At 55.3% G+C, this 25,104-nt stretch overlaps 1 protein-coding gene across 3 annotated transcripts; it reads right to left on the reverse strand.

The window, feature by feature from the left end:
* Positions 1–1,193: 1,193 nt before the first annotated feature.
* ZBTB7A (zinc finger and BTB domain containing 7A) lies at positions 1,194–23,816 on the reverse strand. 3 transcript variants are annotated; one of them, XM_069790211.1, is made up of 3 exons: positions 23,657–23,816; positions 7,313–8,517; positions 1,194–3,447 (listed from the first exon to the last, which is right to left on the reverse strand). In XM_069790211.1, the coding sequence occupies exons 2-3, from the start codon at positions 8,500–8,502 to the stop codon at positions 2,994–2,996; spliced, it is 1,644 nt and encodes a 547-aa protein (XP_069646312.1). In that variant the 5' UTR covers positions 8,503–8,517; positions 23,657–23,816; the 3' UTR covers positions 1,194–2,993. The 3 variants fall into 3 exon arrangements, with proteins under 3 accessions (XP_069646312.1, XP_069646310.1, XP_069646311.1); XM_069790209.1 differs by lacking the exon at positions 23,657–23,816 and adding an exon at positions 21,553–22,348; XM_069790210.1 differs by lacking the exon at positions 23,657–23,816 and adding an exon at positions 18,677–18,996.
* Positions 23,817–25,104: the final 1,288 nt, after the last annotated feature.

Genomic DNA, 25,104 nt, shown 5'->3' on the forward strand with positions numbered 1-25,104 from the left:
GACGTCGCAGGCGTGGGGACGCTCTCGCCGCGGGGAATCCTGAGACTAGTTCTCTCTCTCCTCTTATTTTTTGTGCCGTTTTCTCTTTTTCCTTTTTTTTCCTCTTTTTTCTCTCTTTTTTCTTTTTATTTTCCCTCTTTTTTCTCCCCCCCATTTTTTTTCCCCTTTTTTCTTTCCCCCATTTCTTTTTTTCCCCTCTTTTTTCTTCCCCCTTCTTTTTTTTTTTCCCCTCCCCTCTTTCCCCTCCCACACCCCCAATCTTTATTTTTTTTTCCCCTGCTGTCCAAGGGCTGGCCGGGGCAGAGGAAGCCGCAGGGTTTATTCCCCAAGCGCCGGGGGCCCTTCACCCAAAGCCCCCCCAAACTTTCCAAGGCTCTTTCGGGGCTGGGAGTGGGGAGCGAGGGAAGAGCAGCAGCAGCGAGGAGCTGAGGCGGGGGGGGGGGGGGGGGTGGAAAAACCGGGAATAAAAATTAACACAAACTAGAAAAGAGATACCACAACTCCGATTACAATAAAGAACCTCAAGTAAGTGTCTATTTACAAATCCACGCTTGATTTTTTTTTTTTTTTTTTTGGTTTTTTTTGCATATGCCAGAATTAGCCAGTGCTAAGCAGAGGTTCAGCCCGGCTGGGGCATCGGCCGGGGAGGGGGGATAATCTGCTGCAGCCCCCCATACCCCAGAGCCCCCGCTGCCGGCCCGGATCCGGGTCCCTCCGGTACCTTTCCTGGAGGAGTCGATGCCCGGATCCGAATTTACCTGCCCAGGGCTGGGGTGGGGGACCGGGAGGGATGCAAAGCCCATGGGGAGCATCACGGCCCCCCCATTCCGCAGTGTGGTTGGAGGGGAGATGGGTGAGACGTCTGGACTAGCACTGGCTAGAAAACATTGAAGAAATAAAATTTAAAAAAAGAAAAAAAAAAAAAAAAGGGTGAGGGGAGAAATGAACAATACACAAAAACAAAACAAACCCCCCATGATTCCTGCCTAAAATTCAAGCTTCCGTGGTTTTCGGTTTTTTTTGTTTTTTTTGTTTTTTTTGTTTTTTATTCACGAAGTGCAACGACTTCGGAGGGTCTGGTGTCAGGGCATGTCACAGAACCTAATTAGCATCGTTCCTCCCATCGGACACCTTGCGGCTTTTATTACTCCATGAAATAGAACTTGGATTCTGCCTATGATTTTTTTTTTAAATATATATATATATATATATACACATTTTTCTTACAAAAATAAATTTAGGATTTTTTTTTTAATAATATTTTTTTCTCCGTAGAAGTTGGTTTTGACTTGTAAACATGTTTTGCTTTTGCTTTTTAAATTAAGATAAAGTGATCTCAAAGTACCCGTTCCATCGCAAAGTGCTAAGACTTCTTTGTTTGTTTTTTTTTTTTATTTTTTATCATGGTTTTTTTTTTTATTTTTTATTGCTTTTTCTGCATTAAATAAACATCCATCTCTCCCCCACCCCCACCACTCAGCCCTCCCCCCCAGCACACACTCCCCTCTCACTCCCTCTCCAAAATACATTCGGCCAAACCTGCTCTTGCTTTGAAAGTAAAAACAAAACACCAAAAGGAAAAAAAAAAAAAAAAAAAGAGACAAAAAAAAAAAAGGAAGAGAATCTAAAAAGTGCTTTCAAAATAAAGGGCTTAAAATCTCTTTTTCATTTAAAAATGTGCATTTAGAAAACAGGTGACCAGCTGAAAGGTGCCTTTTCTTATCATCCTCTGCTAACCCCGAGGGTTATATACCCGCCTCTAGAGCCATATAGCGCATATATATATATATATGTACATATATATATATATATTTTTTTTTTGGGAATGGGGGCTGGGGGGAGCTGGGGCCGCTGCAGTTCGTGCCGCCCCCCCCGCCCAAAGGCCTCCTGCCCCTTTAACGGAGACCTCAAATAACCTTTTTTAAAAGGAATTTGCCATTTTTAGGCGCTTTCGGGGCATATGGGAACACTGCTGCGCTGACCCAGTGCCTAAAATAGCCTAGGGGGGAGGGTTCCCCCCCCAGCCCCAAATTCTGCCAGAGCAGCGGGTGCTGGGAAGGGGTCGGTGGGATCCGTGCTGTGCCGGCTCCGTCTCAGCCCCTTCCCGGGATGAGCCAGACACCCCGGGATGGGGACGGACGCGGGGACGGACGCGGGGACGGATGCACCCTCGCCCGGCGTTACCCGTTGGCTCCGGTGGAGCCGGTGTCCCCAGTCCCCGGTGTCCCCAACCCGGGGTGTCCCCAATCCGGGGTGTCCGACACCCGCTGCCGACAGCAACCCTGCAAAATCTTGGTTGTCCACTCACACGATTAGGCAATTTTAGGCAATTTTCGGCAATTTTCTACACCGAGCCACTGCCGTCGGCTCCCCTCTCTGGCAAATTCGGCTTCACGCCGGGGCTTGTGGGAAGGACCCACACCCCCTTACCCCAAAAAAACAACCCCGATCTCCCTGGAAGGAGCCATCTCCACCTCGGGACGCAGCAACGACCGAACATCTTGCGCCACTGGAGCTTTAACTTCCCAAAAAGCGGAGGGGGGAAGGCTGGCCCCGCTCCCCCCGGCCCTCCGAGGCACCATGTACCGCCCGCCCTGAAAGAGCCCTTCCACTCCTACCACTTTTTTTTTTCTATTTTTGCTTTTTTTTTTCTTAAATAGATCTCTCTCTGAAATAGGTTTGTTTTTTTTTTTTTTTTAACGTGTGTTTGGACACAAAATAAAGCTTTGGATTTACATGGAAGCTCTTTTCCATGTGACAGAGCCACTTTCCATCCCCACCCTGTGCTTCCTAGCATCTGCCTTTCCAAGAAAAGGTCCTTGGCTACTGAGGGATCCTCGGGGGAGCCCTGCTTACGATGGGAAGATTGGAAACATAATATATATATATATTTTTTTCTGTTTTTTTTTTAAAAAAAGGGAGAGAAACATCTTTAAAGAGAAAAATCGGAGGAAAAGTACTAACTAGATTTTGTGACACTTTGTTTTTTTGGTTTAGGAGAGTCCTTGCGTGTTACCCTCAGACGACCCTCCTGCTACATTCAATCCTGATGCTTCATTATTTGAATTATCCTCAAAGTGCTGCTGCTCCTGGCCGTTCCTCTGCAGGGTGTCCTCTGATTCTTGACTCTCCCCACCGGCTTGAAAACTTCCATCTTCGGGGTTCCCCGTAGGGGTGGTAGGCAGACCCCCGGCATCTCTCACCCGGGGTTTACGGCCCCTCCTGGATGGAATACCGTTGCATCCATCTTTTTTAAGGTGCCTGTGCAAGTGGTCGGAGCGGACGAAAGTCTTGAAGCAGCTGTCGCACTGGTAGGGCCGCAGGCCGGTGTGGACGCGCATGTGGTTCTTCAAGTCGTAGTTGTGAGCGAAAGCGGCGCCGCATTGCTGGCACAAGTACGGCTTCTCCCCGGTGTGTTTCCTCATGTGAACCTTCAGCTTGTCCTGCCTGCGTGGGAGAGAAAGGACAGGGAGGGGGGGCGCAGGTCAGCCTGGGGGTCTGCCTTCGTCCTTGCGCCCGGCATGGGGCCGAGCATCGCTACGGGGCCGAGCATCGCCTGGTATGAGGTTGAGCATCACCCAGTACTGGGCCGAGCTTTGGTACAGGGCTGAGCATGGCCCAGTACAAGGTTGAGCATCATCCAGTACTGGGCTGAGCTTTGGTACAGGGCTGAGCATCCCCCAGTACAAGGTTGAGCATCACCCAGTACTGGGCTGAGCTTTGGTACAGGGCTGAGCATCCCCCAGTACAAGGGCGAGCATCACCCAGTACTGGGCTGAGCTTTGGTACAGGGCTGAGCATCACCCAGTACTGGGCTGAGCTTTGGTACAGGGCTGAGCTTCGCCCAGTACTGGGCTGAGCTTTGCCCAGTACAAGGTTGAGCATCACCCCGTACTGGGCTGAGCTTTGGTACAGGGCTGAGCATCGCCCAGTACAAGGGCAAGCACCGCCCAGTACTGGGCCGAGCTTTGGTACAGGGCTGAGCTTCGCCCAGTACAAGGTTGAGCATCACCCCATACTGGGCTGAGCTTTGGTACAGGGCTGAGCATTGCCCAGTACAAGGGCAAGCACCGCCCAGTACAGGGTTGAACATCACCCAGTACCGGGCCAAGCTTCAGGTCAGGGTCAAGCATCCCCCAGTACTGGGCTGAGCATCGCTGGGTACGGGGCCGAGCATCACCCAGTCTGGGGCCAAGCATCACCCAGTCTGGGGCTAAGCATCGCCCAGTCTGGGGCCAAGCATCGCCCAGTCTGGGGCCAAGCATCGCCCAGTCTGGGGCCAAGCATCGCCCAGTATAGGGCTGGCCGGCTTCTGGCAGGGCCCGCGCAGCCGCAGGCGCTGCTTGCCGGAGCCCGGGGAGGGCAGTTGCAGCAGCCAGGCCGGGGGCCAACAAGTCCACGTGAGCCACAGCGTCTCACGTCTTCCTGGAGGAAAAAAAAAAAAATGAGGCACGAAGCGCGTGGCGGGGCAGAGCAGGCAGCGAGGGGGCACCATCCCTGCCCGGACGGAGGGCAAGGGAACTGCTCGCCTCTTGCCAAGCGGATCCGGACCCGGACCCATCCCTCTCTGCTCTCCTGTATGGAAAAGGCAGGCTCTCGCCCCGCACACCCCATTGCAGCACAGCCACCCCTGCTTCACCCATGGCCGGGGGGAATTTTGGCAGCACCACGCTTCAAGAAGTCCTAAACCTTAAAGGAAGGATCAAAACACCAAGGACGCGTCCACCTCCTGTTTCAACGCAGCTCCCAAAGGGGCTGGGAAGGTGGGCCTTGTTTAGAAGAACGTGGTACGCGGCAGCACAGCAAAACAGCTTTTTTTTAAAAATAAATTTTTATAATTTAGTAAATTTTATAAATATTTCTGATTTTTACAAAATCACTCTGCCTTTCTTTCAGAAGATTATTAGAGGGCCACCGCCGCTCCTCCCCCTGCGAACGCAGAGGAACCAGGAAGCACAAGTGAGCAAAAATCAGCGTAAACCAACAGGCTCCGGTCCCCACCCGGTAAGGGGGTGGCAGGGAAACACCCTGTGCAAAACAGTCCCGGCTCATCCTCCTGCTTTTACCCCCAAAATTCCTTCAAGAGCAGGGACTGCTGCTCTCCAAGCAGCCTCCCTGTGTCCAGCCTCCCCCAGCCTACTGTGATACATGGCTTTTTTAATGGCAGAGGGCTTTGTTTTCAAGCAATGCACTGTCACCCGACGTGATGAGGATGAGGAAGGAGAGCACAGTGAAGGAATGCAGAAGAATAATAACATCAGGGGGCAAATAAGGTCACATTTGCACCCATTTTTACATTGGGAGCCTCTGAGATAAGGCTTCGAGCACAGCCCAGGTGCTGGGGGAGAAAGCAGCAAAAAGCAACTCATGGACACCGCTGCCGAAAACAACCCAGAGCAGAGGAGACCTTGGCCGGCAGCTTGAGTTTATTACTCCCTGCCATACCCCACGGCAGGCTGTGCTGGGGGCGGGGGGAAAGGCTGGCGCACCCCCAGAGAGCCGGCCATGAGCAGAGGGAGCTGGAAACCAGCTGCGATTTTGAGCAGCAGCCTCACGGAAGATTTTCCACGACTGGTGTGAGCGCCTGAGGCCAGCTCAGCAGCTACTGTGGGGCGAGACACGCCACAGGGCACGGCGAGGCTGAGCGTGGCTCCCTGTCCTCATCCGGGCTTCTCCGTGCCCGAATGCTGGCTGCGGGAAGAAGCAGGGGGATGTATTTTGGCTGGAAAATAGCACAGCCCTGGTATATTGTGAAAGGGCCTTGTTTATAGGGGCTGGGAGACAGAGTTTCCACCCCATTCTCTACAGTGCCAGGCCCTCCCGGGAGCCCGCAGGGAGCAGGTCCCCATCCAAAACCCAGAGGAGGAGGGCGAGATCGAAAAGCGATGAGGTGGCACTGCCCCCCAGACCTCCTTTTCCCCTCAAAAAGCCCCACTCCTCCCCTCATCTCTCCCCCTCGCCACCACCCCCCCCCAGCGCCGACGTCTGCCAGGGACCCCGCGGCGTTTCCGCATCCTCCGGCTCCTGGCCATGGGAGGACTTTGCACCGCTCCGGTGCGGCAGCCAGATTCCGCATGGCACCCAGAGGTCCCCGGCACACGCGGGGCAGATCCAGCACAAGGAAGGAGGTGCCGCGTGGCAGGGCCCAGCCGCGCAGGGCCGGGTGCTGGGGGAGCGGCAGAGGGCTGGCATGCTGCCCCCGCCATTATCTGCATTCCTCAGCTATCCAACGTGGGGCTGGGTGCGGCCACGGCCATGGGGAGGGGGCCGGCAGCGCCGTGGGGCAGGACACGGCCTCCTGCCCACGTCCCAGCTCCATCGGCTTCATGCTGGAGCCACCTGCCACGTCCAGGGGTTGCCCATGGCGGGGAGCGGATCCGTGGACCCCCTCCTCCAAGGGGAGACGCTCTCAGGAAGGGCCAAGCCCTGGCAGCGAAGCAGTCGGCGCTCGCGAAGCTGGGAATATTTCGGCAGGCAGAGAGCAGGCAGGGCAGGCAATCTGGCTCCTCTGCCAGGCAGCCCACGCGGTCCCTCAGCAGGGCCAGGGGGAGACCGGGCTGAGACCCCCTCCCCGGCTCAGCCATCAGAGCCGCAGAGACCAGAGAGAGGAGGCGGTGCTGCGACGCGTGGACTCGAGTGAACCGGAGGAATCCAAACAATATCCCCTTTCTTCAGCGTTCCCGTGGCGGAGGGAAGGAGCAGAGGAACCCTGATTAGAAACAGTGCTGAGGCGAACGCCCCCGGGGAGCTGAATCAAGGCACCGGGGTTTGTGCGTTGTTCGGGGCGGCCATCGCTCAGCCCACCGTGGTTTGCTGTGAGAGGACACGAGCGATGGCGGGGGGTGTGTGTGTGTCAGCCTCTTCCCAACCCGATGACCAGCCGCCGGCACTTCAGTCACCCCACGGAGCCATTTCTAAACAACTCTCCGACTCTCGCCTCAACCCTGGGCTCCTCAGCCACTATGGGAACACCAAGGGCTGCAGCTCCGTTTCATCAACCATGTTATTTGGCCTCTGCAGAAGCCTGGGTCTGGCCAGGTTTCCAGCAGAGCTCAGCAATTCAGGACACTGGGACGGTGTGGCACTGGCTATCAAGACAGGCCCCTTGAGATATCTCAAGAGTCAGACACCCAAATCGCTCACCTCTCTGGAAAACTCTGGCCTTCATATCCAACTCACCTGTTAAGATGGAAATTAGCCGAGCAGGCAAGATAAAATCGCACAAGACCAGCCCCACGATAGCCCCCGGGGAAAGCCAAGAGCCGGTTTTGTGTGACAGTTCCCTCTCCTCCAGCATCCGCCCGCTCCTTACCTGGTGAATCGGACTTTGCAGATGTTGCACTCGTAGGGCTTCTCCCCGGTGTGGGTGCGGATGTGGCGCGGCAGCTTGCCAGCCCCCTGGATCACCTTCTCGCAGATGGGGCACTTTTGGAATGCTTTTGCCCTGATCTTCTTCTCCACCTTCTGGGACCAGGACGGATAGACGTCGCCCTCGTTCGAACTGCCGAAATATTTCAAGTAATAATCCATGACCCCATCGTCATCTTTTCGGTCATCCTCCCCGAGCTGCTGTCTCCCCACGGAACTCATCATTTGCTGCAGCAGGGCGCTAGCAGCCAAGCCATCCACCTCCCTCACATCATCCTCCGTCTCCGCTCCAGCAGGAACGAAGCTGGGGGAGTCACCGGCTTCCTGCTGGTCCAGAGGCCCCCCCGGGGTCCCCTCCTCTTCTCCCGGTGTGGGCAGGCCACGGCCGCTGTAATGTCCATTCTGAGAAGGTGAAAACAAGGAGCCAGGAGCCGCCTCCTCCTCCTCCCTGTCCAGCCACATGGCTGAATTGCTGTCAGGATCACAGTCATTCGGCTTTGGTCTTTCGTTTAGGGGGGCTTGCGAGTAGAATTCTATGCCATTGCAGTCCGGCTCCTCCTCCTCCTCTTGGCCTCGGAAGTTCAGTCTCTGAAGGTCTCTCAACTCTGGGTTGGTCCACGGAAAGCTGCCTTGGTGGCCATTGACGGGGTTGCTCTGGAAGAACTCCAGGTACTCTTTTGCTCTGAGATGGTTCCTTTGATCAATTTGATCTACTGTATCCATCTGGTCATTTTTGGCCAGAATCTTCCTGTCCAGGAGATCCGTGCAAACATCCCTTACCGCCGGGATCTCCAGCAGTGTGGCGGCATTGAGGATGTCATTGACATTTGAAGTGCTGACAGTAAGGGTCGCGGTGTAAGCGAACTCCAGCAGAGCCGACAAGGCGTCCGCACTCACAAAGTCTATCTCATACACGTTTTGCTGGTCCACCACTAACCCTGAGGTGAAGAGCTTCTTGAAGTACTGGCTGCACGCCGCCAGGACGGAGCGGTGGGTGGGGAACTCCTGGCCTTCCACCAAGATGATCACGTCGCACAACAGCCCGTTGTTTCTCTGCTCATTCAGACTGCTGAGGATGTCGCTGCTGTGATCAGGGAACGGGATCCCTATGGGGCCGTCCACGCCACCCGCCATCTTCGATGCAAAAGGCTACGAGAGAAGAAGGAAAGCGCAATGAGTCACAGGGGCCTTGGCTGCTTGGAGGCATCACAACGCACGGGCAAACTCCCAACGCAGAGCAGGTAGCTGTCCGCCGATGCCAGCGTGCTCTGCAACAAGCACTGGCTATCGGCTGGCACGTCCTCTGCACCTCTCCACATCACCGTCGAGTCTGCCGTCCTGCCCAGCATCTAAGACGTGCCTCCATCAGCAGGCAAAGGCAGACCCGTGCTTACCTTCACTCTGGGAAGGAGGAGGAGAAACACAGCCCAGGTGCTCTCAAGATAGAGTCTGGGAGAACAGCTGAATTAGCACGGATCTGGGCCAGAGCTAGCAAGCCTTGGCAAGGGCCAGGGTTAATACAGCAAGACAGCATCTGGACCAAGCTGGCAGGCGTGCCCAGCGTTGGGCTACAGTGGCTTGTCCCTCACCAGTGGACCCCGGTCCACCTCTGGGAGTATTTCCCAATCCCACCACTTCTACTGGAAATGTCCCCTGCTCATTCAGACTTGCTCTGCCCAGCCAAAGTCCTGATACAATCACGTAATCGTTGGGAAAATCGTTCCCATCGCTTGTCCCTGGGCTCCCGGGGTCTGCAGCTGCTCTCAGACAGATGCGAGCAGGGTGCTGGCAGGGAGCATCCTTTGGAAAGGGCACAGCAGCGAGCTCAGCGCTCAAGGGCACCGGTGTGCAAGAACAGGGGAGCACCAACCACCCCAGCCTGCTGCTAAGGGCGTTTTACAAACAGCCGAGCTTAAACACTTAAACCCAAGGCACCCGCTGCACCTTCCCCAGGAACATAAGCCTCTGCAGTGGCCGGAGAGGAAAGGAGACCGGTCTCATGAAGCGCCGGCAGCAGACCTGGCACCAGCCCCTCGCATCTCAGAAAGGCTTTTCAGCAGAAGCAGCAGTTCTTTCCAATGCCGAGGGTTTGTTTGGGAAAAGATAAATAAGTCACTCCTGATGCGCTAGCACGGCAGAAACAGATCCACTTGACTTTAAATACACCCTCTCTTCAAAGGCTGAAAAGCCAGAGTGAACCGAGCAGCCCGGTGCTGGCTCACCTCTGTTGGGAAGGGATTCCCCATCGCTGGGAGAGGGGCACCAGGGTCAAACGCAGGCAAGAGCAAAACCTGCCCAGCTTCACCACGCTGCCTGCTCTGAACAAGCCCCTGAATTCTCCCAGGCCCTGCCTTCTGATCCCCCAAATTGGGAATAATATTTCCCTCCTCTCTGTCTCAAGCCGCAAACCCCTCTACTCCTTGCCACAGAGATGCTGTCTGCCTATAAATCAATGTATTTCCACACCCACCCCCAGCAAGCGCTGGATCCTTAGGGGCTAACACAACCCGCAGCGTATCCACACACAAATAATTTTGTTCGCAAAACCGCTTGGCACAAGTGTAAGTATCAAAGTCCCCAGTTTACAGATGGGGAAACTGAGGCACAGAGGGAAGTGGCCTGCCCCACGCAACGGGGGGCGGGGGGGGATGGATGACTCAGGAGCACATCCAGAACAGAAGTAATTACACAGGAAGCAACTCCCAGCACCGTGTTATAGCACGGGGAGCTAGCAACCAGGTTGCAAAACAACGCTCGCTTCCCGACATACGCACCCACCCCCATTTTGGGCTTGCTAGCAGATTTCTCAGTAGTTCTCCCTATTTTCTGATTTTTAAAAAGCTTCATTAATTGAAGGGAAAAAAAAAAACCCAAGGAATTTCTGCACCTTCTTGTTTTGTACAAAGAAAACATAGGAGAAGGCAGTTCTGAGGAAGTTCTGAGCCTATGAAACACCAATCTGAAGCAAACACCTCAATATTAAACAACAGTAATGCATAAACCAGCCTTAAGCTCACCATGCCAAAGTGATGGAGAGGGGTCAGGCTGGGAAGGAAGAACCAGAGGAGCCAGGCTGGATGCGCGGGGTTGCTGGTGCAAGTCCTGCCACCAAGACCAAGCGCCGAAGCAAGGCAGCTTCCCAAGACGCCCAGAGCAACCTCCTAGGCTCCTACAGTGGCAGGATTTGAACTCAGAGCCATTATTTCACAGGGTTTTTTTTTAAATAAAAAGTCCTTGCTAGGGAGGAAAAGGCTGTTTGATGGCTAAGCGCAGCATGGGGACCAGGAAAGGCAGCACTCCTCCAAACTCGGGCACTGGCTTCAGGTGTGACCTTGGGCAAGGTCACCACATCTCTGCATCCGCAGGGGATCTGAGGGACATCCCCCCCCGCCCCCAGTCTTCCCAAGAAGCTGGGCTACAACAGGGGAAGCCTCCGCTGCCTCAGCATCGCTTGCCCCATTCCCACCAGGGCAGCCCCAGAGTTGCCCAAAAGCCCCTGATCTGAGCCACCATGGCACTCCGCTCCCCAGAAAAGCCTGTCTGATACCCCTGTGCCCACCCCCCCAACGACATCAGAGCCTTCTCCCCCCGCTTCCCCTCTAAATTAGATGCTTTACAAAGCTTTTTCCCCCCTCCCTCTAATGAGAATTTGAGCTGCGTGAAGCATTTTGAAGCTTCAGGCAATAGTCTTCTGGGCAGCCAAGCTTCGTCACCCACAGAACCGGGCTTTGTCGGCTGCGGTGCCCGGCTCTGGGGACCGAGGGGGCCTGGGGGAGCAAGTCAGGCCGTGCAGGCAAGGTCACCCCCCCTCTGGCCAGGGGGCCGGGACAATCAGCCGGACAGTGTGGGAACGGCTGCAGGGTCATGAGACTGCCGAGGGCTGGCATGGAAAGTTGTACAACTTCGCAACTCATTCTCCTCGCACAACACGCCCTTTGTGTCCCTCATCTGCGGCGGCCGAGAACGTCGAGGGGCAAATGGGCTGCCCTGAGCCCCCCAGGAACGGCTTCGGCACCCGGATGCTCGAGCCATGGCCAGAGACTCACACGGCCTTAAAAATCACACCCTTTTCCCTTTTCCCTTTTCAGGGGGCTGAACAGCCATAGTATTAAAGCCTGGGGATTAGTAACAAGAGACAGAGCTTTCCACCTTTACAGGTTTGGAAAAAAAAAAAAAAAGAAAAACAACCAACAAACCCCACCACCTGCATGCAGTAGGAGCAGGCACAGGGTGCAACCCCACAGCAGCAGGATGGGTGAAATCCACTTAGAAAGGTCCCGACAGCCAGGTGACAAGTGACAAAAGCCGCTGGCATGACCGCCAGCTAGTCCCCTCCTTGGCAAGAATAAGGTCTGAATGGGCCACCAAGGGGGAGCTTCAACTACTGACCTAAATTTCCCAGGCAGCTCTTTTCTCTCTCTACACCCTCCGACCGCCGAAAAGGCGTTACACACTTGTTGTCCCAGACTGCGTGTCTCTGCAGGGTTGCAAAGATGCCACATTTCACCCCAAAGTGGCTGCGTATGAGAAGTTAGGAAATACAACTTGTAGCAGCTGAGGGAGCACCATCAACTTAAAATACAGTCCATTTGAAAGAGAGTGTACAACAATACCAGCGCTCTCAAATTTATTTACAAACCTTATTTACAAACCTGGCATAACATGACATGCGTCCCTAACTACTCAGCTAACTCTGCTTTCATTCGTGCTGAGCCTGCTCTGCATTTCCAAAATACCAACGCAACCAATCTTCGGCTATCCCCGGCTCCCCAGGTCAGCCCGACACAACTGCAGCCCGATTCCAGGCCGGAAAAATGTAATTTTTTTTGTGTGCGAGAAGTGCTGCTGAATGCTGCGAGCGAGGGAAGCCCTCCGCGTCCCCGAGACGCTGCTCGCGGCAATCTCAGCTGTTCCACCTCCAACTGGTTTTGCACTGAGGCCGACTGTAGTTTGATGCTGCTCCTCAACACTAAAAGGGTATTTTCTTAAGCTCAAGTTATCAACTCGCCCCTTTCAGACCTACCAGACGAACTGCAAAAGAGCAGAACAGAGCGTTAAACGAAACCCCTGAGCTTGCACTTTACTCACCTCTGAGTCCAGCAGGATGTCACCCAATCGCTTTCCTACAGGAGTTCTGGAATTTAACATTTACATTCAAATGAGACGACCACATTAAGATGGGATCACAACCAAAAGTGCTGACGAAACACTGCTTAATTACTAGTTTTCCACATAACCTCAGTGGGTTGTTTGGGGTTTTTTTTGTTGTTGGTTTTTTTTTCCCCTTTTGCTTCTTTGCATTTCTTTAAAATTTAGCTGGGTGAACAGAGGAACCTGAGCAGCTTACACCTCTGAAATACACAGGTATCAGGTGTAAGAGCTAAGTCACATCTGGTTAGCTGGGTAACAGCGAATGTTTTCAATGTGCTCTTCATCCGGAAAAGATCCCAAATCGCTTTACAAAGGCAGGGCTCTCCTCTCCCACAGAGTTGCCACCCACTCCAGCAGCACAGATGAGAAGCTTGAGCAACACTACGCACCTGCTCGGGGCAGAAAGGGAAAATTATCATCGCCTTTTCCACCGAGCATGAGGCGAAATGGCTTTAGGGCACTGCTACGATCCACAATGCAAGGTTTCCTGGGAACAACTGTGTTTTGGGCTACAGCACGTGGTTATTTGGCCTCTTGAAGCTCAAGGTACCAAAGGAATGGAGATCACAGGTTGCTAAGCCCAGTTTCTTAGAGGAAATGCACATGACAGTGTCAGGGCAGACTTTGCAGCAGCGCTGCTGTGTGGTAGAAAAGAATTATTAAAATAATGTTGCTATAAAAAACAAAAAACAACAAAAAAAAGTCAGTGGTTTGCTGCCCAAGGCCCAAACATTATCCTAGCCCTCACTCACCACCAACTGGAGAAACGGGCATTTTTTCCCTATGAATAGCTCACCCCAATTATAGGTCACACAATGTAAGTCCTTGTCTCTTCGCTTTATATTTAGGGAGCAATCATCCCAGTTCCCCCCTTCCTTCTTCCAGCTGCATGGACACATCTGCAAGCCTGGATCCCTTGAGATAAAACGCAGCTCTCCGGCCATTTGGAGCATGAGCCATCATCTCTGCTGACACCAAGCTCTGCAACATCCCAAGGACAAGCCCAAGCAGGTCTCCCTCTGCCCAGGATCCACCCTAAACTATGCAGAGGCCTCGGGAAACACACCTAGCACGCAGCAGCATAAAGCCAAAAAGGTGGGAAGATGGTAGGCAGGAGGAAATGAAGGAGGGCGTTTTGCCTGCTTGGGAGAAGTCACTATTTCAACCACTCTATGGTGCTATTAAAATTCAACTGCTCTCTAGAAGGAATGCGCTGTCGGCAGTTTAGTGCCAAACTATCCGAATTATGTGGACCTGCAAAACAGATGCATGTTCTTGAGAGGAAGACCCTGCACATCAACAGGAGCAAACTGCACTGTATGAAAAAATTAAGATAAAATAAAAGCACGCCGACATTTTTTTTTTTAAAAACTCTAAATTTTGATAACGCAATGGGAAGAATTTTTTTGTGTTTAGCAGGTAATTGAGCCATCAACAGCAAAAAGTGAATTCAAGCTTTCTTGTATCTTGACTGGACATCGCATCTGGGGTAAAACACCAGAGGACACATATGGCATGACCAAGATCATGCAGCCATTGAAGTGAAGAGATCAGAGCAGAACAAGCACCCTGCAAATATCTGTGGCCTCTTTGTGGACAATATGGCTCTGTTTTCTGCAAACGGGCATCCCCTCCAGCCCCCTACAAATCCCCATCTGAAGGCACTGACTCTGGGAAGCATCTTATCCCCCAGTGCCTCTGCCCCAGCTCTCAATACAGGTCTCTGTTACTGCAGCTCTAATCGCTGAATTCACATGAAGGCTCATCTAAGGAACAAGACTGACCACATCATGAGGATTCAGTTGGCTCCCAAACAGGCACTGGGCTCCTGATCACACAACCAGACCAAACTACCACTCCACTGGTTCCTCAAAGCAGGGTGGTTGTTTTGTTCTGATCCTTCCAAAGATCAGAGCTTTCCAAGCATCCTGCTTCAATGTCTCAAATTTAACGTGAAGTGGAAAAACAACCGAGGTGCTATGACAATATCCGAGAAGGTAGCCCAAGCTCCTCAGTTACAGCAACCACCCCTCATTTCAGTCCAACTCGATGAACTCGCACCACTATCAGGTAAGCAAAACAGCTGGGGTTTTCCTTGCCGCTGCCAGGTCTGACCTGCCAGGGAGGTTTGCCTCTCCCTACTGTCTAGAAATATATGCCTGGGCAGCATAGGAAGCTCCAGCACAGAGTCAACCCTTGTTCTAGGACTGTTTCATACCAAGCAGCTGCCCAAGGTGAAAGGAAAGCCACCCAAAAGCCTGCAGATACATCAACGCCGATCCTTCAGCACGGATCAACGCCACATCCCCCATCTTAGAAGAGCCAAAGCACTTTACGAGCCATATATCAACAGGGAAGAAACACCTAATACGCCACAGAAACAACAGTATCTGGGGCAGGATGCACAACGCTTTAGCAGCACAGAAGTTCAGACAGGAAAGGAGAATCCCACATCCTGCTACGGCTGCCAAGGGAACTCTGGTAGGAAGAATATCTGGTAATTGCTCCCATTGAAGTTTGGACGGAGCGCTGGAATTGAACGCCCCTCGGACCCTCAATGAGCATCATGGGAACTTTAACGACCACAAGTAATAAAGAACCTTGATTTTCCTTCATATTAAAAAAAAAATAATAATAACAATCCCCTTCCATAGCAGAGCACCTCAGAGGTAGGGGCGGTGCCAAGAGTTGCCTTTGCCATGGTGCTTTCCTCTCCTTGGGCTGGCCAAAAGGGGCAGATCTGCAGAGCCGGTGGAGCAAGGACAGCCCTCCCCCCAGACACCAGCAGCCATTTCCTCGCTCAGGAACGGCTGCATCCTGTGCTCATTCAGAGGAGCCTGCGTAGGTCTGATATATTTGGCAGAGAATCTAAATTAGGCTGGAAGAGCTGCATTGAAGAATTTGGATGAAGAAGTCCCAAGCCCACGTCACAGCAGTGTTTCAGCTCAGGTATTGAACCGGGCTATGAAGGGATGACCACCAAGCCTCTCATCAAGGTGACACATTGCCTAGCAGCTCCTGGACAGACAGGTTTTGGGGGTAACTCAGCAATCTCTCTGCTACCTCGGGCGAACCGTGGCAGCTGATTGAAGGTATCCCCAAGAAACCCATTTAAATTTTACACCTCAACCCATTTATAATCTTCTCAGTGTTCAAAACTGCCCCCCTCCCTGCCCTTACCACTATGTCAGCAGTGGGAAGAAGTGAAGGAGAACTTCACCGACACTTTGGTGGTGTAACAGTGACCGCTCGTGCCAAGCCAGAACCAGAGCAAGAGCAACTGGAACCAGGCTCCTGAAGTCCTCTGGCAGCACTGGGTTGCAAAGCAAGCAGCAGAAGAGATGGTGTGACCACAACAGAGCAGGGAGATAATGACTACCCGGGTGGAGCTGGTCTCTGGTGCTGTTAACGAGATGCTAGAGGTCTGGGATTCCTCATCACACTAAAGGAAATCATTAGGGACACTGCTACGGAGCATACCAGGAAGAAAAGTGCTTGTTGCTCTTCATTTTCCAAAACTGCTTGAATTTAAGTGCTTTTTTACATGTTGGTCCAGAAGAGAAAGGACATGCCAGATGTGGCTTTTTTCTAGTTGCATGGACAGCGGAAAGACAAGTGTCGCTGAGGAAAGGGCTCACAACTACCAGCTTTAACACCAAATCCAGGGTCTGACCAACCAACCGACCCTTCAGCAATCCCATCCCTGTTTCCCTCCTTGCCTCCCCCATTCAGGCTCCGCATTTTGATTCAAACTCTGACCTCTAAGCACAACCACAACACAGAGAGCATTACTACTGCTGACTAGGAGAACGAAACCAAAACCAGCAAAGGGAAAGTCACCTGCAGCAGTGCACAGGGCCCATTCCCGACATGTCCCTAGTGCTTGGCGGGGGGGGGGGGGAGAAGCACTCTGCATCTCCCAGGACAAGGTCTATGGCTTTCACGTAAACCTAATGGCATTCACCGCCCAGAGGAGACACAGCGTGGCTCCATCTCTAAAGACGCTGGTAGCTAACTTCCGCAATTAAGAAAACAGACAAGGGATGACCAAATGTCACGCTCTGCAACGCTGCGGATCCCTACCGATGTCTGTAACTGGGAAGGGATTTCCTTCCAGGGCACAGCACAGCCTTGCACAGCGCACAGGGAAGTTCGGTTTCCGCTGCAGCATCGACTACTGGCAAAAACCAGAAGTCAACTTAGACCCCAATAGACGGCAGTGGTCTGCTCCCGCCTGCCACGTCACATGAAGCACCGTGGCCCAACCTCCACCAGACCTGTTACGGCACATCTGAAAGAGGCAGCCGTGACGCAGAGCCTCCCCATCCTGCCACCCCTCCAAAACCGTCCTGTGCCGGATCAACACACGGCCCTCTTCCCCGCTGACAGCAACAACCAGGACGTACTAAAACTTCTCTTATGTTGCAAGGTTAGCTTGAACTGGTTACTCCACCCAGACCTCCTTGACAATTTTCTCCTTCGTCATCAGAGACCATATTTAATCCAGGAGGAATGTGCCTTGGTTCAAGCTCGTGTAGTCACAGACCCAAAGCCAGCGCATGTCCCTTGAACTTCGGTGCATGCATGGGTTTACTTTTGTGCCAGAAGCCGCCCATCACCAGCACCATTGCTCTGCCTCAGCGTTTCTCAACATGATGGTCCCAAGTTCCATCACAAGAGGTCTTCATGCTGGGACTGCCTCTGGGCAGCACAAATTTCTCTGCACTGAGAAGAAATGAGCCACCGCCATCCAACGAGGAGGCTGAGAGCTGCCCAGCGACCCTCAGACCCTACTGCAAACCCACCTTCACTCCAGCAAGGCTGCGCGCGAGTTGTTCCCAGGCCTCCCTCTTCTCCTCAGCTAAGCCGCTGCAGCCTACGCACACAGCACTGAGCCTGCTGAAAATGTCCAAGCATGGTTTACGGGGACAGGAAGGCCGGCCACCCTTGCGTTAATGGAAGCTGCTTGTTTTGCTGCTGAAACAAACTCTTCAAAAGCCAAGCCCAAGTGTGCCCACACGCCTGTTGCCGCAGCCCTCCGACGGGTTTTCTCCCACATAGCTCCGCTGTTGCCGTACAGCAACAGAGCAGCTCCCTGCAAAACCACAGCGGGGTTTTCAGGAGATCCTGCAGAACACCAAGCCCTTGCTATTCAGCCCCTAGTTCTGAGGCTTTCTAAAGTATTTAGGAGAAGTTACACGCAAAGGGGAAAAAAAAAACCCCCACACAACATCAAACTCTGTGTTTCAATCCTGGCTAAAGGAGCAGCCCTTGCCTAGGAGCACAGTGTGTATGGAAGAGGAAGGTTTCTTTTTCAGCTCGAAAGCCTCATAAGCCTGGAGGCACCGAGATCCACGCAGAAATAAGCTGCCAGCATTTCAGAAAGGCAACATTTGGCCCCTTCACCAAAGGGAGCGACTGAAGACTCATCACGAAGAAGTGAAGCCACCGCCAGTGTTAACCCACTGCTCGGCAAAGCATGAGGGCTGAGCGGGGGCTGCGGGACCACCGGCATGTCCCAGCTGCTCAAGACTGGATGAAAACTAGAGCTTCTGCGGGTCATATTTTTATACCCTCCTCCCCTTCAGAGACCAGGCACAACCACAGACCAGCAAGAGTCCAGAGCCAGCACTCCCCACTCTGGCCAAAATCCCCCCAAGTCACCATCAGCATTTTCCCCCAAGAAAGGTTGACAGCATCTGCCCCCCTTGCACCACATTCCCCTTCCCCTGTCGCAGCTTCTCTCCTTCTCCTAAACTGAGAGAACCATAAGAATGGCTCAAATCCCAAATCCCCCCATTCCTGCAGCACCCCCCCCAGCGCTCGCCTGTTTCCTGACCTGCTCCCTGCACGCCCGGTTCTCCAGCCCAGCTCCCCCTCGAGCCCCAAAAATCAACCCGTCCCTCTCCCATCCCGCAGCCATGTCACAGGTTCCCCCTCTCAGCCTCCGCGTACTCCCCCTCTGAGAAGCCTGACGTTTCCTGCCCTGCTCCTACTGCCTTCCTCGTTCGATGTTGGAGGTATAGCATTAACCTAATTGCTTCAAATGGCACCTCGAAGACGGGTTGCCTTTTCCACACCAGGAAGGGGGGAAAAAAGGGGAAAAAAAAAAAAAAAAAAAAAAAAGATTGGAGTTTACTGACAAAGCAGAGCATACCAGGCAGGGCAGTCCCTTATGTAATTCCTAGTTTGTGGATAAACAGACAGCTCGTCTCGCCGTTCTTGACTCCACGCGACGTGCAAAAGCGAATCCTGAGAGCAAGCATGCCACGCGCTTCATCCCCGGCAATGCTGTCCTGCCATGAAGCTCTTTTCCTTCCCTCCTCGGCGCACGACTGGGCAGCACGGGGATGAAGGGAGGGAACGCTGAACCGGTACCGCATGTACTCTGCCTGTTGGGGCAAGAGGCTCCGAGTAACTAGAGAGCAGCAACCTGTAGCTACAAGCCTACCTTCAATACTTGCCCAGCTCCGTGTCGGGTAGGCACTCAAGCAAACAAAAAAAAAAAAAAAAAAAAAAAAAAAGAAAAAAAAAGAAAAAATCTACTTACTGGTTTCCAGTTTGCCGGTGGGAAATAAGTAGGTGCACGAACCAGGAAGGAAACAGGGCACACAACTGCAGTTTAAGAGCAGGCAAGAGGGAGTTAAAACACAGCGCTGGGACACTTGGGAGCATCCCCTGCTCTTAAAAAAAAGCAGGGCAGCAGTCCTTCCCGCAGCAGGGAGAGGATCTCACACAGTTTCAGATAGGCATTACGGAACCACAGGGGTGGAAAGCGGGAGGAAAAGGGTCCCGAAGGTGGTAACCCTTCACAGGCAAAGAAATCACCCAGCAAGCGCCTGCGCCGTGTGTTTCTGCCCGAGCCCTGGCACCCCGGAAGGGCACACGGATCCATGCACAGCTTCGAGGAGATCGGCAAAAAGTATTTGAGACAGCAAGGCTGTCGTCAGGGAGACTGTGCTCCTGACAGTCCGGCTGTACGCATTTTTTAAGGGGTCGGCGAAGCAACGGCGTCGGAAAGCCGCTGATTGCCAGGGGATCTGCGGCTCATCTCACCGACGTGGCCTTGGCTCCCACCTGCAGCCACGGGGCAGCTCGCACCAGTTTCCAGTTTCTCGCACCTTGTCACATTAAGAGAGGACGCTGATCCCTATAGTTTCCTTCCACCTGCAGCCTGGAGCTGCTGCCCGAGATCCTGCAGGAAGATTTACAAGTCCCTCAGACGGCTGGGTGTCCGGGGGTGGGGAAGGAGCCCCACCGCGATTCGAGGCACAGAACGACTTTTGCACCGTTTGCACTGTGGAAGTCATGTCCGGACTCTGCTACAGGAGCCAGCAATGACACCGGGGAGGCAGGGAAACTGAAACTATGCGCAGAGGGAAGACGATACGGCCAGGGAGCTGGGTGAGAAACAATTGTCCCTGGATACTCATGGAGGATCCCGACGCCTGTCTGACCTCGTTTACTCCCGCTCTGACGTCCTACCAGAGCTCCTCTAGGACCAGCGGGATGCTCCAGGCACAGGTATCGGGACAGACACATGGCTAACACCGATCAGGAACACAAACATGTGCCAGTTTGGATCAAAGGGTCATGAGATTGGGTGCAAATGCTTCTCTTCATCCTAGAGACTCACTGTCTTTCTCCCTTTCCCCGAGTTTTGCTCGTCAAAAGGCTTTTAATTACAGATTGAAACCAGTCTCTTCAAATTTGAGGTTAAGGCTGGTTGAGAGCATAGTTAAGAGCAACTATTTATTGCTTTGACTATGCAAGATAACCAGTAGGATTTTAATTGTTTGCCACAGAAGTCTTCTCTTTCAATAAATGCAGCATCCTGAGACTGGGAAAAAAATCCTGAAGTGTCAGTTTTAATCAAGATTAAGCCACAGTTCTCAAGCATTTAGGCTCCGTCTCAAGTGCAGACCAGGAATTTCACAGCCTCCCCCCCGCCCCCAGTTTTTAGGTTGGACACCTGCAGGGGACTCGATTCTACAGAGTTAAAACCCAGCACTCAGGTAGCACTTTATCTGCCAAATGAGGTCTTGAGTAAGACAGGCAGTGCAACCAAACTATCGCAGCACCTCGATATAAGCATAAATTTCTTCCCTGATTTGCGTCCCATGCCGACATCCAGATTCTCACGCCGGGAAAACAACTGTAATTTTCAATTCTGCTTTAAAAGTCACAAAACACAAAGCGAACCCACCGCATTCACCATGCCAAAATTAATTCCACCCAGCTGCGGCTGGCCCAGCACCTCTACAAAGCAGAGCTTCTTATTAAGCCCACAATACAGCTAAAGATCATCATCGGACCCGCTACCACAAAGCGACAAGATGCATATATGAGCAAAAAATAAAGAGCAAAAAATAAAGAGTTGCAGATCAGCAGAAAATGAAGAACTACTTTCATTCACCACCAAATTTATTAAGAGCTCATGCCTTGCAAAACCCTCCCCTGAGTTACTAACGCAATTAAGGCTTGGTGGAAAAATCCCACCATCTCACCCATGTTTGGGTTGCGCCTCTTCACTCCCTCTTTCACCAGAACAAGCCTAAACAGGGGCCAGAATGAATATTAAACAAGAATGGCTCCTCTCTAATAAACTGCTCAGTTTCTCTCTGTCTCTCTTTTTTTTTTCCTTCCCCTTTTAAAAGTTGTTTAAATACAACATCTCCAGCACACCATCAGAATTAAGCCAGCCCGTCTCTTCCTGATTGGCCTCCAGAAGTGCCCACATACTGCAATTTCCAACCAGGACCAGCAGAAACATTCAGAAATAAAACATTTCCTTAAAAAAAAAAAAACCAAACCAAAAAAACAACCAACACTTTTTAAAATGACGGGATGACCTTTTAGCTCCACTGCACACAACTTCAACCCTCATTAGGCTGTAAATTCTTCCAGGCAGAGACCTTCTCTACCCGTGTCTATAACGTACTTATATAATAAGTTAGGGTTTCGATAGCCAAGACAATTAACAGCACAGGGAACACGGCTAATCTTGAACTCGGACCAGCACCAAACTCTTACCAAGAGTCCTTGAGCCGAGAGAAACTTTGCTGCCCAGCCTCCTGCTGCCCTGCAAGTAAGAGGGTCTCCAGGAACTGAGCACATGGGAGAGCCAGACAAGGCACAAGCAGTCACATCGGTTGTGGGTGCATGACAGGAACTGTTGCTTTCAACATGGGAACACCGGGATTTAAAAGTTCTGGCAAGAGGAAGCCCCAGGTGCCAGGAGTCCCAGTCGATGTGCAGGTCCGAGGGCTTTTCCCGCACTATCGACCCAACGCAAGCAACGAAGCCCTTTCCTCAGTCAGCAACCAGCTTGCCTCCGCTTTCAGACCACGGTCACCGAAGCAATCTGCCCGTGACTTTGTCTCCTGCCATCAGGCTCACAAACGCAGCGCTCCTGGGGAAGCTGGCAGTAACCTTCGGCTCTGTCTCGGGGTGCTCAGCACGGGAGCTTTGGGTACCCGAAGGGCGAGCTCGATTCCCGACCCACCGCCCCAAACTCAAGAACCTCGAGATGGGGGACAGCGAAGACAAGGAAGCGTCACAACCCTGGCCAAGCGGAGAGGCCTCCCCTTCGCTACGAGCGAGGGATGCTGCCCCCCATGTCAACCTCTGCAGCCAACTCGTCGGCCTTTGCTGCTGCGCAGGTCCAGCGGCGGGGGAGAGAGGCTTATCCTCTTCCAGGGCAGCCCTCTCTACGCAGGGCCCAGCCGACGGCTTTCAGGGCCCCAGCCACCGAGGAGGAGGAGGAGGAGGGGTGGGGGGGGGATTATCACTGCGAACCGCCGCCGGCTGCCCGACCGCCCTCTCCCCGCTCAGCACACGGGGGTGGGTGCGGAGCCGGCCGGGGGGAGATAAGGAAGGGGTGGGCAAAAAAAAAAAAAAAACCAAAAAAAAACCCCCACACAAAACAAACAAACACCCCCGTCCCAGAACGAAGCCAAGGGAGAGCCGGCAGGCCGGGCCGGCCTCTCCCCAGGCCGGTTCCCCGCGGTGACGACCTTGGGGTGCTCGGGGACGGGGGAACCCCGGCGGCGAAGGGGAAGGGGGAGGGAAGGGAAGAAGGGGGGGAAGGGAGCGGCCCGGCCCGGCGCCCCCGCACGGGTCGGCCCAGCCGCGGCCGGGCTGGCAGGACGCTCGCCCCGGGGGACCCCACCCAGCAGCCCGGCCCCCCCCTCGTCCTCCTCCTCCTCCTCCTTCTCTTCTCCTCTCCCCTCGCCGGGCCGGGCCGGGCCGGGCCGGGCCGCCCCCCCCCCCGCGGCCCGCTGGCGGCGGGGCCCACAGGGAGCCTTGGCCGGGCGCCACGACCCCACCCCTTCCCCCGGGCGGGCCGCCGCCAATGGAGGCCGGGCGGGGGAGGGGGGCGGGGGGCGCCCAGGCGAGGTCCCGGCCCCGCGGCCGCCGCCCGGGTTCCCTCGGGCAGGGCCGGGAGGGGACGGGGACGCGGCCGGGGGGGGTGTGGGCCGGGGCCGGGGCCGGGGCTGGAGCCGGATCCGGGGCCGGGGGGGAGGGGGGGGGGGGCGCAGGCCCGCCCGGGGAGGCAGCGCAAGGCCCCGCCGCGCCTGTCCTCGGCCACCCCGCACCCCGCGCGCCGCCCGCCATTGGGCCGGGCGGGCGGGCGGGCGGGCGCGCGGGGCGGAGGGCGCGCCCCGATTGGCCCCGCCCGCTGCCCATCAACACGCCTCCCACTCGCCGAGCACGCAAGGCAAACCGGGAAACGGAGTCCGAACCCTCCTTCGCACCTGCGGGGCGACGCGGACGCCGGACTACAACTCCCAAGAGCCCCCGCGCGGTGCGCACCCCCTCCACACACACACTCCCCCCCCTCCCCGCAGGGCCCTTCCCCCCCTCCGCGACCCCCCCAGCACGGCCCGGCCAAGTACAACGTATGCATGCGGGGGGGGGGGGGGGGGGCGGAGGACGCTGTGAGGAGGGGGGGGCAACCGCCCCGGCCGGGCCCCCCCCCCCCCCCAGAACCCCCCCTCGACCCTCCCTTCTCCACACACCCCCCCCCACCCCAACCCCAGTGCTGCCCCCGGCGGGGGGGGGGGGGTCAGGCCTCCATTCCCCCCCCCCCTTCCCATGCGCCCCCCCTACCTCTCCCCCCCCCCCGTCCCCGTACCGGGCGGGGGCCGAGCGGTCCGAGCGAGCGGAGCGGGCCGCGCCGTGCCGAGCCGAGCCGGGCCGGGCCGGGCCGAGCCGTGCGGGCGGGCGGAGCAGGCTCTGGCCGCCCCGCGGGAGCTGCTCGCCGAGGCCCGTATGCGGCTCCTTCCTGCTCCGGCCGGGGCCGCCCCGCTCTTAAAGGGGCCGCGCGCCGCCCCCCCACCCCCCCCCGCCCGCTCGCCGCCCCCCCCCCGCACCCGTCGCCTCGGGGCGCAGCCTCGCAGCCGTGGGGAGGGGGGGGGGGCGCACACCCACCCACCCCCCCCCCCCCGCAACGCAAGGGTCCCCGAGGGGAGTGGGGGGGGCGGAGGGGGGGGCGCGGGGCCCCTTTAAGAGCCCCCACGCTGCGTGGGTCGCTCTTCGCGTCCCCCACTCCCGGGTCATCGCCTCGCCCCCCCGCCCCCCCCCCCCCCGCGTGTCACCGGCCCGGGTCCCTCTGTGTCACAGCCCCCCCCCCCCCGTGTCACCCCACGGGGCACCTCCCCGCGCCACCCCCCCCGTGTCACCCCACGGGGCACCTCCCCGGCCCCACCCGTGTCACCCCATAAGGTACCTCCCCGCGCCCCTGCCCCCCCTCCCTGTGACACCCCACAGCGCACCTCCCCACGACCCCGAAACCCACCTGTGTCACACCCCGCCCACCCCCACGGCACCTCTGTGCACCCCCCACAGCACCCTGAGTCACCCCAGCCCCCCTGAATGTCACCCCTCCTCCTGCCCCCCCCCCCAGTGTCCCTCAGGATCCCCCCACTGGCCCCTGCCACCCCCCCTCTCCCAATCTCCCCCCGCCCCCATACTGGGAAGGGGACACGAAGCTCTGCCCAAGGTCACCGGTGGGCTGGGAGCCAGCCCAGCAGGGACAGGGGACTGGACTAACCCGCCAGAGCCACCACCTCCAGGCCTGCCCTGAAGCAGGGGTGTGGGGGGGTGAGGGGTGGGAGGGGGGTGGGGGAGGGGATAGCCAACAGCAGCAGCCCCCACCCATGACCAGAACTCCAGGTCTTTTCTAGATACCCACCATTCCGCTCCAGAGTGAACAGCTAGCTCCTTAAGGCTGGTTTCCTGCCGGTTCATCCGCACAGAACACGGGCTGCCGTAGGGCACCCAGCCCCGGCAAGATTTTGGGGAAGATTTTGAATTAATAATGATTTTTTAAAAATTAATTAAAGGAAGAGAAAGAAAGAATAGAAAAGGCTTTGATCATCAGACCCCCAGAGCTCCCGGGGGCCTCTGCTCCAGCCCCACCAGCCAGCACCCCTGGGATTTCCCCATTTCTCCCCTTTTTTTCCCTTAAATAACCCCGCTCAGCTCATCACAGGGGCACCGAGGGCTTCACCCACCGCATTCACCCTGCGCCCCCCCCCCATCCCCACTGCCCCCCCCCGGCGGTAGAGAGCCTTGGAGGAG

This window comes from Haliaeetus albicilla, chromosome 8 (genome assembly GCF_947461875.1).
Source record: "Haliaeetus albicilla chromosome 8, bHalAlb1.1, whole genome shotgun sequence".
In the NCBI taxonomy this organism is placed as follows: domain Eukaryota; kingdom Metazoa; phylum Chordata; class Aves; order Accipitriformes; family Accipitridae; genus Haliaeetus; species Haliaeetus albicilla.

Coding starts and splice junctions, on each gene's coding strand:
- ZBTB7A (XM_069790209.1), bottom strand. CDS start 21,636: ATGTGCTCAGTTCCTGGAGACCCTCTTACTTGCAGGGCAGCAGGAGGC. Junction 8,518..21,552: donor TCTCGGCTCAAGGACTCTTG/GTAAGAGTTTGG, acceptor CTTCTCTCGTAG/CCTTTTGCATCGAAGATGGC. Junction 3,448..7,312: donor TGCAAAGTCCGATTCACCAG/GTAAGGAGCGGG, acceptor TCTCCCACGCAG/GCAGGACAAGCTGAAGGTTC.